The sequence below is a fragment of the Hordeum vulgare genome, chromosome 7H (genome assembly GCF_904849725.1).
Source record: "Hordeum vulgare subsp. vulgare chromosome 7H, MorexV3_pseudomolecules_assembly, whole genome shotgun sequence".
NCBI classification, from domain to species: Eukaryota; Viridiplantae; Streptophyta; class Magnoliopsida; order Poales; family Poaceae; genus Hordeum; species Hordeum vulgare.
In genome coordinates this window covers 6,189,232-6,204,393 of record NC_058524.1, presented here as the reverse complement: position 1 = coordinate 6,204,393, position 15,162 = coordinate 6,189,232, and the positions used below count along the sequence as shown (strand labels likewise).

Here is a 15,162-nt window from a genome sequence, read left to right as displayed (position 1 = left end):
TAGGCGCAAAATTAATTTAAGCGTGTCGACAAGTTGAGTCTGTGCAGGATCTTCCCTTGTTTTGTTTTGGTGAGGAACAAAAATATGTATAGCAAGATTGAATGTGAAAAGGAGGGTCATCTTTTTTAACGTCAAGGCGACCTTCTATGAGCTCAATTTGTGTACATGATTTATGTGGTGTCATTTATGAAGCCAATCTAGACGTACGTCCTAAATGAATGCTCCGGGAGGACGCAAGAAAGGCCGCGTATGAAAAGAAGGTAACTTTGTCCTTTTCATGGTTCTGTTTTAAACGAACACTTCATTTTTTTATTTTGGTCCAACAGAACAGAATATGATCGTTAATGCATAACTATTCCAAAGCATTTTTAATAGAATCCGTTTTCATGTGAGAAATAGTGCCAATTGAGTGAGTGAGTCACTCACAACTTAGACGGGCGGGCTTATCTTTAGTGTTTGAACTTTAGACTTGTGTAAACGAAGCCACAATACATAAACTTGGGCATTTCATGAAGAGGACATGTGGCAGGTCAGATAAACGTCCAGCTTTTGCACACCCACCCACCCACCATTGTCAAGATGCTGACGACGTGCCAGTTACCCTGCCTGATCAGGTGATCGGTGACTGTGCATGCCCTAATTAAGCCGCCACACTCACGTGTCAAAGATTGCACATCTCACTTGCCTTTTTCTTACAAAATTTTCCGTATCGAAAAATGCTTTTTGTTTGTTTTGTTCTTGAATGTACTCGCAACACATGCACACGACTTTGCTTTAATAATGGTGTACCTGATAGAGTGAGGCATCAATGCTCATGGGAAAAATATAAAAGATATTCTCTTGCAAATTCTCGTTTCTTTTCTTTTCTCTTGTAAGTTATAATTAGAAAACAAGCTGATGGTGTGGCATCAATCAGGGTTATATATTTCTTTCAGTTTTTTGGATTATCACCTTTTTAGGTATTTTATATAGCAATATATTTTAATTAACCGAAGAATAACCCAACTAGAGAACCGCCAACCTATGTGTGAAAGCCAACAACCAGCTTGTCGACGTATCGAATCACTATCAATGTTATTGGTTCGACGCAAACGTCTCCTTCCGAGTAGCCTGTAATTCGGGCAATTCCGAGTCATAGGACAGAACAATAAACAAGAGATGAAGACAACTATGGCTCATAAAACGACAACGACCGTTCATGATTTTATTTTATTTTGTTAGCAAACAAGGAGAATTCTCTCATGGATACGACAATGACATATAGAGTTTAAGGTTTCCATTTCATTATTATTCTTACTTTTTTGTTCGAAAAAACACATGTAGTCCACATGAATTCGGCGTAGTAATGTTGCAACTTAAAGTGAGGCACATGTGCTCATCATAAATAATATTAGATTTCTTTTTCCGTAGCAAGCTTTCCTTTTTTATGCGAACATTTATTCCATCTTCAGGGAACCGCCGCCGTCTCGCCTTCCTGAGCAGAACACAAGCCCTAACAAAACTTGAAGAAAGATCTAAAAACGGAGCCCTCCCACCGACAAGGGCCGAGATCCATTCAGCCTACATGACCCTAAGGCCACCGGAGATGGGGCGGACCAGCGACGGCGTCGACGGGAGGCGGTGGAGCCCTAACTTTTTTTTCATGACAAACCACTTTTAATACTTTTTTCCCTTGCAAGCTCTATGTCTTTTTAGATTTGCTTCACTTTCAAGCTGTGATTGAGAAGTCAACTTATCCAGAGCGCCATCCAGGTGATGGTGAGACAGCAGTGCTCCCAAGGACATCTATTTCTTTCATCCTTCCATCCTTGGATTCTCGCCTTTTCGATTATTTATGTACTACTACGTTTTAGTTAATCGAATAATAGTTGCGTTCGATAGCAACCACTCGGCATGCGGAATCACGCAAAGTTTCGGTGCAAAATTACTTGGGCGCCAATACTATTGATATTTTTGTTTCGAATTTCGACACAAATGTCTTTTTCAGCATAACCTTTCTGAGTCCTAGGACAGAGCTAAAAACAAGGAACGGTGACAACTTTGACTCATCCGCGACAACAACGCCTCGTGATTTATTTATTTTATTCCAATTGGACAAATGAGTTCTCCTGAATTCGACGCTTCCGGTCGACGCGGTCTAGGATTTTGGATTCTCCGTTTTCATCATCATCATCCATGGGAGGAGGAGAGTCTGGTGATCTTGGCCAGGCAGTTGTCCACCGGCCGGGGGTGTGGCAGGTACCTCACCCGGCAGTTTGGATTTTTCCTTGTCAGCCTGCATTCAGATACAAAATCAATGTTACCACACAGGACACCGTTGGTTGCAGTTGTTGCATTGCAATGTTGCAGGGACAGTTGACAGAGGTGGACTGACAGCTTACTTGTATCCAAGGAGGAAATGGTGGAGGAAGACGGAGATCTCCAGCTTGGCGAGGTCGTTCCCCGGGCACAGCCTTGTGCCGAGCCCGAACGGCAGGAATGTCCCGGCCCTCGGCGGCGGGCCCTGGGAAAAAGAAGAAGAAGAAGAAACAATCACTTAAAACCGTGTGGGAAAATGCAGATCTTGGTTGGATTTTATTCACAGCAGAGATTTAGGAGAATGGGATGGCTAGACAAACCTCCCATCTTGACGGGTCGAACTTCTTGGGGTCAGGGTATACCTGAGGGTCCATGTGCACGCTCCTGTACCACAGCTGCACCTTCCACCCCTTGGGTATCAGATAGCCTGAAGATTTTGTTCATGTCAGGTAGGTTACAGGGAGGTTCAGTCAGACCATGAAGCTCCAAATGTGATGCATTGAGGAGGAACAATGTCATGTATGTTACAATCTCTTGTTCTAGCGTGTACCGTTGACGAAGACGTCGCGGGTCGCCTGGCGGAACGACACGAAGGAGATGTTGACGAAGCGCAGCGTCTCGTCGACCACCTGCCATTGTGTTTCGGACGATGATCCCATTTGTCAGACGAGTTGGTTGTTTGTTTCACATAGCATTAGGGGCATTGTTCAGACATGAGTGAATCTGAATGTATGGAATGAGTTTCAGAGCAGAGTGTGCAGGGGAATGTATACCTGTGAGAGGTAGGCCATCTTCCTGAAGTCCCTGAGCGTTAGACCCTTCTGCCCCGGCGGGATGCTCCTCATGATCGCCTCCTGCTCCGCCTGGACAACAGCAAGACTCGTCATTTTCTCATCACCATGGGCAGACCATGAGAGCTTTGCGTCCATGGCGATCTTGTGATCTTGCAGTGGGTGGGTACCTTGGCCTTGGCGAGGATTTCGGGGTTCTCCTGCAGGAACACGGTGGCCCACATGGTGATGTGGCCGGAGGACTCGTGGCCGGCGTTGAGGTACATGACGAGCACGTCGATGATCTCGTCGTCCTGCAGCCGCCGCCCGCCCTCGTCCTCCACCGCGATCAGCCGGTCCATCATGTCCACCGGCGCCGCCGCACCCGCCGCCGTCTTCCCTCCCCTGGCCCGCCGCTCGTCCAGCACGCGCTGCAGCGCCGCTACCAGCCTGCGCCGCGCGCGGATGGCCTTGTGGTACGCGAACCCGGGCAGGTCGATGGCCATGGCGCGCATGCCGTAGTTGAGCTCCGTGTAGGTGCGCTCCAGCTCGGCCGCCGTGCGCTCGTCGGCGCCGCCCATGAAGATCTGCACGATGATCCGGAACGTCATCCGCCGCAGCTCCGTCAGGAACTCGAAGTGGCCGTCGCCGCCCCGCTCCGACCAGCCCCGGAGCGTGGTCACCACGGTGTCGTCGATGAAGCCCAGGTAGGAGGTGAGCGCGTCGAATCCGTTGATGGGCGCCGCCGTGAGCTTGCGCAGCCGCCGGTGCTCGTCGTAGCCCATGTTCACGAACGACTTGGGCCCGATGAGCGCGACGGTCGCCTTGGGCCACCCGGTCACGAACGCGTCGTCGTCCATCAGCACCTGCTTGCACGCCTCCGGCGTCGTCGCCATGATCGTCGGGCTGCTGAACATGAAGGCCCTGTACAGCCCCGCCCGCCCGAACCTGCCATGGAAATGCAAATTCCACTCAGCCAGCGCTGTTGTTCGTCAGACAAGTACAGAACAAAACCAGTCCTGACATGGATTCTTGCCACCATCTCCATTAAATTCCACGAACACAACTTTTCTCTGCTCGTGTAATAAATCATATTTTGATTCGCTTTGTTGCAAAAGATAAAATAACACAGAGGGAATCAATCTCTGAATAATGCAATCATCAAAGTGACTGTCTGAAGAAGAAAATGTACAGTAGAGGCTGAAAGAAGCTAGTACCAAATCACTAGATAACCTATTTTATCCTGGCCTGCACTACATTGAATAGAATTACTGCCTCCAGCAAAATATACTTGCTGTTTTTTGTTCACTGTAATCTCTGATGCCGACCAAATTTGTTCTACTCACAGTACATGACAAGACAAAATATCAGAAAGCAGAGCATATCTACATCAGGTACAGTTTAAGAAAAGCAACAACAGACATCTGTGCCTAGGAAGGGATCTGCTGCTGATATTTTGCAAACTCAGGACAGAAAAAACTTCTCAAAAATAACTTTTTGTATTGTCAAGTCATCCTTTTATTCCTAATCTTTATTACAGAAAAAAATAAAGTAGAAACAGGGAGCATCAATGCCAAAGGATGTTAATGCTGCTAATAAATAGCAGCAAGATAGATAGCAGCCGACGATTTCCTTTATCAGGCCTGCACTCAAGAACCGAATTACAGTTTCTATCAGAGAATGTGCCAACGCATGTTTTTTTGTTTAGACCGGATTAAATTTAGGAGCCCTGGCCACTAATGCCGACCAGATCTGTTCGATCACTGCTAGATGACAAGAATAAAAAGCAATCAGCAAGCATCGGGTACAGTTAAGAAAGTAGTAACAGAGATTTGTGAGGAAACATCTGTGCCAAAGAGCGGACAGTGGTGGATATTTTGCTGGACAGTTCGTGTGGGTGGGTGCCAAGCCAGCATGCATTTCATATCCAAGTGGTGACCAATGCAGTGTGCACATGAACCCTATGGAAGACGAGGCTGCAAAATCGACTGGCAATTGCGGACAAAATCCTCCATCTGGTGTTGTGAACCATAGTACATTGCAACATCCAATCAAAGTGAAAGCGGGTTTTTGGATTCATGCCTGAAGCCACCCCAGGAAGAGCATCTGATGGATGGGTGAGTCAGGTTAAATCTAATCCAGATGGATGTGGAGTTGTGAACTAGATTACAGAAACAGGTACATCAGAGTTGTAGAAAAAAAAAGTGTCCATCATCAGAGAAGAAGAGAACAAGATGGCATGGGTACAAAGCAAAAGAGCATCCCACTGAGTGAAGAAGATAGGATACTGGCTAGCTACTAGGTGATGGATGTTGTTGATGATGACGATGGATCTTTGCCACTGGCTTCCAAGGAAAGGGAGGAGCATCTTGTGATGTGTGCAAGCGCCCCCAAAGCAGCTCTTGTGATCCATCCATTCACCAACAACAAATACTCCAAAGTGCATTTTTTGCAAAGGAGAAACAAACACTTGTCTAGAGTGAGGTGTGCTGAAAAGGTTGGGCTTATCTTTCCAGGACCAAACAAAGGTTCCCACAACAAATAAAACAATTTTAATGATTTAATAATAATTATTGTAATTCATGTTATTTTTTCTGTAAATAAATAAATAAATATAAGGCAGTTCAGATTACTATTTTGATTATAAAGAAAGTATATGCCAAGCTTTGGATGATACATTGCAAGAAGGGATTAATTAATTAATTAATTAATTACTAAAAGATAAGACAAGAAAAAAGTGTTCATGTCCTGATGCGACACGTGGCAGCGTGGTCTATGGTGGACCGGGTCCAGCATTAGTATCCTGGGCGGAGGGCCGAAGCCTGGGCCCGAGCCCGGCCCGCAACAGAGCGCATGCATGGCACGTGGGAGGGAGGAGAAACAGCAACAGCGGAAACTGACCCACCGTCGGGCGAAGGAGTCGATGAAGGAGTCCGGCCTGCCGGACTTGAAGGCGCGGAGGAAGGCCCACATGCCGCCGACGAGTGGCCACCCCATGTCGCCCGGCGGCAGCCTGCCGCGACGCCCGGCGCCCAGCGACGCCGTCCAGTACCACGCGTGCGCCGCCCGCACCGCCGCGTCCAGCGCCACCACGGCCAGCGCCGCCACAACCGCCGCCACCGCCCACCACGCCCCTTCGCCCATCGCTGCCGTCGCCGGCGAACGACGATCGGTGGTGGACGGCGGTGGTACAGCTAGCACGCGTGGTTCTTGCTTGTCCGAGAGCTTTGCTAGCTAGCGGCTGGGCTCGTGTGGTGTTTGTACTGGCGCTGCGAGGATCGATGGACGGCTGGTATATATAGGCGGGGCCGCTCGGTGTGTGCACGTGGTTAAATTTACCGGGGGGAAATCCATTAATCCCTTTTCGCCTGCTTCCCTTTGCTGTCAGTGCTAATCAATATCTTCTTATCCATTGCAGAGTAATTAATTTTTTTCACCGTTGTAGGAGTATTGTGCATGGACACATACAGATATATGTATTTCCTACTGCCATTAAAGCTCCCTGATTTTCTTATAGCCCTGCTAAATATTTGTTTGATTTTGTTTTGGAAAGTCCTAAGGCAATATGCTCTCTTCGTTTCTGAATATACGTTCTTATAGATATTTCACTACGGGCTACATACGGAGCAAAATAAGTGAATCTATACTTTAAAATATGTCTATATACATCTGTATATAGTTCATAATAAAATCTCTAAAAAAATTATATTTAAAATATTAATTAAGCATCACAGTTCCATACACAAAAATTAAATAAAATTCAAATCCTTGGAATGGCGAAGTCCTTTTCCGCCAGCATCCACCGGCGGCGGCGCACTGTGAGCATAGATCCATGTGACCTCTGGGCTTCAGCTTTTGGGGAGCAAACTTTTTAAACCTAGGAACTTGTAGAAGCAACATATGAAAAGTCATCGATTCTCACCAGGGCAAGATGGCGACTAGATTTGTGAAGCAACTCGCGCCCCAAAAAATAAAGCCTTGATAAGGGCATGTAGAAACTCCGAAGACCATAAAAGCTGGTTAAACCCAAACGGATCCATCGGAAATCTAAATCGACCGGATCTCGGAAGACCCGTCTAATACACGGCTCCAAACGCCCTCAACCATTATAAAGCACAACAATGAAACAAGGTATGGGCAAGGAGAATATGATTTCTACACTGGAATAACGCTACCGCCTCGTCGCCCCAAACCAAACTCGAAGACTCCTCAAAGAAATTCTAAAGAAATATCATCGGTGCTACCTCATGACACATTCGGATTTGATGTCAAGCTTGCCACCGTCTAGGACCACACATTGGCTCCCTCTTCTTCGGTAACCTAACCAAGCCAGGCCGGTGTTGAAGACAATCACGCTGGATAACCAACATCACCATCGGCACCACCGAGGACAGTGACTTGAGCACATATGTCCTCGTCATCCCACCGTAGCCCTCCAGTGCCTCTACAAGTAGGCTGCCCCTCGATGAGATCCTCCCTGCCGTTGTCAGCACCACACAAGCTTTGCCCGGAGACATGCCCTCGCAGTGGCAAGAGTGGGAGTAGATGGGCGGCGAAGCATTTTGGTGTTTTTTTTATTATTCTTTTCTAAATCTTTGTTTGATTTCAAATGGATTTTACTTCTAACTCAAGTTATACTTGGCGTGCAAGAGAGAGGAGAGGACAACAGTAACATCAATTAGCGAGAGCCGGGCATGTTAGCCGGCAGGTGGCTTGGTTGGGGCCTCAGGTCTTAGATGTTAGGTTTAGCTGCGAGGTTTGTTTGGTATTGGGTCCAGACTATCAGCATCCTTTCATCAACTGCATAGAAGTAGCGACATATGTTGCCTAGACGTGGCTTCAGTCTTACTAATGTATTATTTTGTAATGTTTTTTATGAATAATTAATAAAATGGCTGCATGCATCGCTCAAATGCAGAGGCCGGGTGTCTTCCTCCTTAAAAAAGAAGTATAACCGTCCTTGGAGCGGAGTGTACGTTTCTTGGTCGATGGATGCGTGCAATGTGATCATGTGCATGGTGCCTATTGCTTTTGTTGTTTCGTTCTTGGAGCACGGCATAGCTGGTTAATTTGGAGCTGCTGGCTGAATTTGTCTTTTGTAGTAGCACCATAACTGAAGACATTTGAACGCTCTGCCATTATTACAGGACGCCCGGCCAAACGTGCTAGCTGCCTCTACCTTTTTTACTGTATATATATGCTAGCTTGCTTTCATCAAGACTTTATTTAGCTTATATTTCATAAAATATACTTCATTTGTTCTTAAATATAAGTCTTTTAAAAGATTTCATTAAGAATCTACATACGAAACAAAATAAATAAATCTACGCTTCATAATATGTCTATATACATCCATAGATAGTTTAAAAGTGAAACCTTTAAAAAGACTTATATTTAAAAACGGATGGAGTGTCAATGAAAAAATAACGTGGCCCTTAAAATATGCTATTAACGTGTTATATTGCTTTATAACATGCTATTAATGAGACATTGTAAACTGATTTACTTAGCAAGGCATCCCTCAGAACGCTAAAACGTGTTGGTTTTTTAGTTTGCTATTTTTATCACAATTTCAGAAGTTGCAAACACGGTCGCCCGTTTTTTACCGACAACAGTAGAGCTGCCAACAGTGAGAGTAACCAGTTCACATTTGCTTTGACACTTCAACGAGCAGGGTGCGTGCATGAAAAGTTGAGGTTTAGCAATATTACTTTTTGTTGTACCATGTGTGATATGTTGTCAGGTGCAACATTTGCTCACATGGAAAATATGCATGCAAGTTCAACTAAGCTTTGCCAATTAATGATGTTCCTGTTGAAAATGAAATTTCGCATGTACGTACTACAACATCCACGATCGTTCCTTGGCCGTCACTGATCAGCTCCATGCCTGCTCGGCCGGCCTGAGCATCTTCAACAAGCGTTCAAAAACAGCTCGATGTATTATTTTTTTATTTTTTATTTTGCATCAGAGACGCTCCAGCGGATGCTGTAAAATAGTACACGTGTAATTTCTTTTACCACATGTGTTAAAAAGAGTTATCGGATGTGATAATTTTTGGGCCGGACTGTGCGCTTTTCATAATTTGCACTGCATGCTTTTTGAACCCATGTTTCTGGGCATTTGAAAAATCAATGTTGACCGCGGCACTCTAATGGTGCTACAATGACGCTGTAGAACTATTTTGACACTCGATATTTTTGCGCCTCTCTTGGAGATGCTCTAACTGTCAAACAACATCAGAGTTATGGCATCCTGTGGGGTTCCCTAATGCCATCGTCACGCCCTACCGAATGAATTGCAGAAACCATTAACATTGGATGTTAGGGTTATATAAACCATAATTCTATGGGGTCTTTTTTATAAAAAACCATTAATCTTAAGACTATTTTTTGGCAGAAACCACTAGTCGTTCGGTTCGCTCGTTTTAATCACGTTTATGACAGGTGTGTCTCATTGGGCGGGGTGACATGACACAACATAATGGATCACAAATAGATAGAATAGGAAAGACTAAATTGTAAAAGAGCCTAAGAGGATAAGGTCATCCCTCTCTCCCCTCTCCCAAAAAGAACAAGGATAAGGTCGAAGGGCTAGGACCATCAAGCTCCACCGGTGAGGGTGTCCTGGACCAGGGGGTACTAACCCGAGGTATTGGTCCTTATGGGCTGAACATGGGCCTGTTCAGCCACCACCTGAAGGACGGTAGGAATTCAAGACTTGCCCATGCTAAGGAAGGAAATCTATGAATGCTTGGCGTGCATCCTATGGATAAACTTCATATTCACATATCTTCAATTGACCTAAACATGTAACCTAGTTGTCCCTCAGTATCTATAAAGTCCCAGGGGTTTAGCCCGTAGAGGCCAACTTATCCACCTTAGAGTTTAGAGCTTACAGAATGATCTCGAGGTAGATAATCAACCTGTGCATGATACCCCATCATCAATACAATCAAAATAGGACGTAGGGTTTTACCTTTTCGAGAGGGCCCGAACCTGGGTAAACATCGTCTCCCTACTCTTCATGTTACCATTCGTCTTAGATTCACAGCTCGGGACCCCCTACCCGACATCCGACGATTTTAGCATGGACAACCGGAGGTGCGCTTGAGCTCGTAAGCATGCGGGCCGAGGTTGCCGGGCCATGAGCAGTAGCCTCACTGCTTGCCCTTGCACATCACTGCCACGCAGCTCGACGACCTCGTTCCGTCGTTGTTGTGTTCCTACAGGAACCTCGTCGTCGAACTCATCCATGGACAGGGGATGCTTCAACCATAGCCGCCGAAGCTCCATTGCCTCACCGTCCTAACCGCCACCGCCACCAGATCCACTCCATCTTTCCCGTCTCCAACAATGTCGTACCTTCCCTATGCCCCGTCGCCGGAGCAAGCAGAAGCTGTGCCGGTCGCCCACTGGGAGGGAGTGGTCGCCGGCATCCACCAACGGACAGGTGGGAGACGAAAGTCACACAAGATCCGACAACATTTTTAGGGGTTCTTTTGCAATACAAAATTGTATGGAGGTCTAATTGACTATTTTTTTCCAAGTCACCCTACTGCAGCGGGACCCACCTATCATAAGCATGCTCAAAATGACCTAAACCGACAACTAGTGGTTTCTGCCAAAAAGTTACGCTCATAATTACTATTTTTTGGCAAAAAATCATAGAATTATTGTTTCCCCAATCTTTAATGTCGATGATTTCTACAATTAACTTTTCCCTACCACGTGGCTTTGGCCATTATCTACGCCCCTCCGTCCCGCAACCGTTCGTTCTCTTCCGTGGATGTCACCTATGTACCGTGTCGTCGGGTCTCCTGTGCACACGTACGGTTTCATAGGCCGAACAATCTCTCCCTAATAATAAAGCACGGAGTGTTTCTGTCGTACGTCGTCGGTGTTTTTGCGAAAAAGCCTCTCTTGTTTTCTAAAATTAACCCCCAGTCCATGTTTAAGTCGAACACGTTATTCTGTAGAACAACCTCCGCAGTCCATGGTTACTAGAAATCAGCTGATACTTCCTGTTTGAGAAAGAACAGAGAGGGTGAGAAGAGAGAGAGGAGACCGGGGAGATGCACGGGGAGGAGATGGCTCAACGGCGTGGTCTTGCTGCAGGTCGCAGTCAGGGGATAGAGCATATGAGGTTGGGGATGGAGGGCGGATCCGATCCGGTGGCGGCCCGTCAAATCCGGCGACGGGGGTAGCAGACGAGGCCGACGACGGTCGTGAGGGGGTAGCCGGATCTGGAAGTGACGGTGGAGGCAGATCCGGTGGCGGCCCGTCGAATCCGATGACAGAAGGAACAGACGAGGCCGACCGGATCCGTACGGATCTGGACCGATGGGAGGCGATCCAGCGGTGGATGGACTTGGTTGGGTGTCTCCCTGTGGGAAAAAGCAGGGAAAGGGAGAGGCCGAGGGACACGTAGGGCTGAATGAATTGATGGATGGGGTCGGGTTGGGTTTAGTGGAGTCAGGTTTTGGGCTGGTTGGACTCGATGTCTCTTTTTTTCCTTTTTAATTAAACACAAACTTGAATAAAATAAAGAAAGAGAAGGAATTTAGACCAACGAAGTCATTTCTTTGGGATCAAAGAAATACAGGGAATTTAAATAAAGTGCTTTGAAGACTTTTATAAATTTTATATTTCATGTTGGGCATATGTGAGCAGTAAGGTTATTGTCGGCAATTCAAATGAGATGTCATTTTAAAATAAAAAACATGGACCTATTAGAACCTTGAGTCATGGTTATTACGTTAAAAACATGTATTATTTTATCACCCGTTGCAACGCACGGGTTCTTTTTCTAGTGGTACTAAAATACTCACATTGTGATTGCTGCCACATTGGCGAGCTCCTATTCCTCTTTCTTGAGCACATTGATTTGTTTCAATTGCTATATAAAGGGTACATATGTCTTGGGGAACGTTGCATGGCAAATAAAAAAAATTCTACGCACACGAAGACCTATCATGGTGATGTTCATCTACGAGAGAGGTAGGATCCACATACCCTTGTAGATCGCTAAGCGGGAAGCGTTAAGAAACGCGGTTGATGCAGTGGTACAACTTCGTGATTCAGATCACCATCGTCCCACGATCCGTTCCGATCTAACGCCGAACAGACGACACCTCCGCGTTTAGCACACGTACTGCTCGATGACGATCTCCGCCTTCTTGATCCAGCAAGAGAAACAGGGAAGTAGATGAGTTCTCCCGCAGCGTGACGGCGCGCCGGTGATGGTGATGATCTATTCCTGCAGGACTCCGCCTGAGCTCCGCAGAGAACCGATCTAGAGGAAGAACTACGAAGTAGAGGTTTGAGTTGCACGTGGCAAAGTTGTGTCTCAAAAACCCTAAAACCTCTAATATATATAGGAGGAGGGGAGGGGTTTTAGGGCTAGCCTTGGGGCTCAAGGGAGCCCCAAGGGCACCTGCCGAGAGAGGAGAGGAGGACTCCAACTCCAATTCGGTTTGGGGAAGGAGGAGTCCTCTTCCTTCCCACCTCCCTCCTTTTTTCTTTTCTTTTCTTTTGGTTTTTCTTTTAATAGCGCCATAGTCCACTTGGGCTGGTCTCACCAGCCCATTAAGGGATGGTGCGCCACCCTTGGACTATAGGGCTCACTCCCGGGTGGGTGGGCCCCTCCCGGTGAAAACCCGGAACCCATTCGTCACTCCCGGTACACTGCCGGTAATGCCCGAAAACTTTCCGGAGACCAAATGAAACCATCCTATATATCAATCTTCGTTTCCGGACCATTCCGGAAACACTCGTGACGTCTGTGATCTCATCCAGGACTCCGAACAACCTTCGGTAACCAATACCTATAACTCAACTATACCGAAACGTCACCGGACCTTAAGTGTGCAGACCCTGCGGGTTCGAGAACTATGCAGACATGGCCTGAGACACTCCCCGGTCAATATACAATAGGGGACCTGGATGTCCATATTGGATCCTACATATTCTACGAAGATATTATTGGTTGAACCTCTGTGCCAAGGATTCATACAGTCCCGTATAACATTCCATTTGTCCTTCGGTATGTTACTTGCCCGAGATTTGATCGTCGGTATCCCTATACCTATTTCAATCTCCTTACCGGCAAGTCTCTTTACTCGTTCCGTAATACAAGATCCCGTGACTAACACTTGAGTCACATTGCTTGCAAGGCTTATATGTGATGTTGTATTACCAAGTGGGACCCGAGATACCTCTGCGTCACACGGAGTGACAAATCACAGTCTTGATCCATGCTAACTCAACGGACACCTTCGTAGATACATGTAGAGCACCTTTATAGTCATCCAGTAACGTTGCGACGTTTGATATGCACAAGGTATTCCTCCGATGTCAGTGAGTTACATGATCTCATGGTCATAGGAATCAATACTTGACACGCAGAAAACAATAGCAACAAAATGACACGATCACATGCTACGTTTATAATTTGGGTCTTGTCCATCACATCATTCTCCTAATGACGTGATCCAGTCATCAAGTGACAACACTTGCATATGGTCAGAAAACCTTAACCATCTTTGATCAACTGGCTAGTCAACTAGAGGCTCACTAGGGACATTGTTTTGTCTATCTATCCACACATGTATCTATGATTTCATTCAATACAATTATAGCATGGATAATAAACGATTAGCTTGAAACAGGAAATATAATAATAACTATTTTATCATTGCCTCTAGGGCATATTTCCAACAGTCTCCCACTTGCACTAGAGTCAATAGTCTAGTCTCACATCGCTATGCGATTTACATTGGAATGAATCTAACACCCATATAGTTCTGGTGTTGATCATGCTTCGCTCGTGGAAGAGGTTTAGTCAGCGGATCTGCAATATTCAGATACGTGTGCACTTTGCATATATTTACGTCCTCTCCTCCGATATAGTCGCGGATGATGTTGAAGCGTCGTTTGATGTGTCTGATCTTCTTGTGAAACCTTGGTTCCTTTGCTAGAGCAATGGCACCAGTGTTGTCACAGAACAAAGTTATTGGATTTAGTACACTCGGAACAACTCCAAGATCCGTCATGAAATGCTTCATCCAGACACCCTCCTTAGCTGTCTCCGAGGCAGCCATGTACTTCGCTTCACATGTAGAATCTGCTAAGACGCTTTGCTTGGAATTGCACCAGCTTACCGCACCCCATTAAGAATAAATACGTATCCAGTTTGAGACTTAGAGTCATCCGGATCAGTGTCAAAGCTTGCATCGACGTAACCCTTTACGACGAGCTCTTCGTCACCTCCATAAATGAGAAACATTTCCTTAGTCCTTTTGAAGTACTTCAGAATATTCTTGATCGCCGTCGAGTGATCCACTCCTCAATTACTTTGAAACCTGCCTGCCATACTTATGGCCATGCTGACTCCGGTCTTGTGCAAAACATTGCATACATGGTGAAGCATAGGGGACGGTACTCATCTTTTCTCTATTTTCCGCAGTTACTGGACGCTGAGTCTTACTCAACTTTATACCTTGTAACACCGGCAAGAACCCCTTCTTGGACTGCTCCATTTTGAACTTCTTCAAAACTTTATCAAGGTATGTGCTTTGTGAAAGTCCTATTAGGCGCCTCGATTTATCCCTATAGATCTTAATGCCTAAAATGTAAGCGGCTTCTCCTAGGTCTTTCATTGAAAAAGTTTTGTTCAAGTAATCCTTTATGGTCTCTAAAAACTCCACATTGTTTCCAATCAGCAATATGTCATCCACATATAATATTAGAAACACTAGAGAGCTCCCACTCACTTTCTTGTAAATACAAGATTCTCCAACAACTTGTATAAACCCAAATGCTTTGATCACCTCATCAAAGCGCTTATTCCAACTCCGGGATGCTTGCACCAGTCGATAAATGGATCGCTGGAGCTTGCATACTTTGTTAGCATTCTTTGGATCGACAAAACCTTCGGGTTGCATCATATACAACTCTTCCTTAAGAAAACCGTTAAGGAATGCCGTTTTGACATCCATCTGCTAGATTTCATATAATCGAAAAATGCAGCTATTGCTAACATGATTTGGACGGATTTAAGCATCGCTACCGGTGAGAACGTCTCATCGTAGTCA

The 15,162-nt window shown here is 45.8% G+C and overlaps 1 protein-coding gene across 1 annotated transcript; it reads right to left on the bottom strand.

Annotated features, from left to right (window-relative positions):
• Nucleotides 1-1,911: 1,911 nt before the first annotated feature.
• Nucleotides 1,912-6,349, bottom strand: LOC123407864 (ent-kaurenoic acid oxidase 1). The gene is made up of 7 exons (XM_045101099.1): nucleotides 5,974-6,349; nucleotides 3,260-4,016; nucleotides 3,072-3,161; nucleotides 2,849-2,927; nucleotides 2,619-2,725; nucleotides 2,382-2,503; nucleotides 1,912-2,275 (listed from the first exon to the last, which is right to left on the bottom strand). Exons 1-7 carry the CDS (start codon nucleotides 6,210-6,212, stop codon nucleotides 2,170-2,172), a joined length of 1,500 nt encoding a protein of 499 aa, XP_044957034.1. The 5' UTR covers nucleotides 6,213-6,349; the 3' UTR covers nucleotides 1,912-2,169.
• Between the last annotated feature and the right edge of the window lie 8,813 nt (nucleotides 6,350-15,162).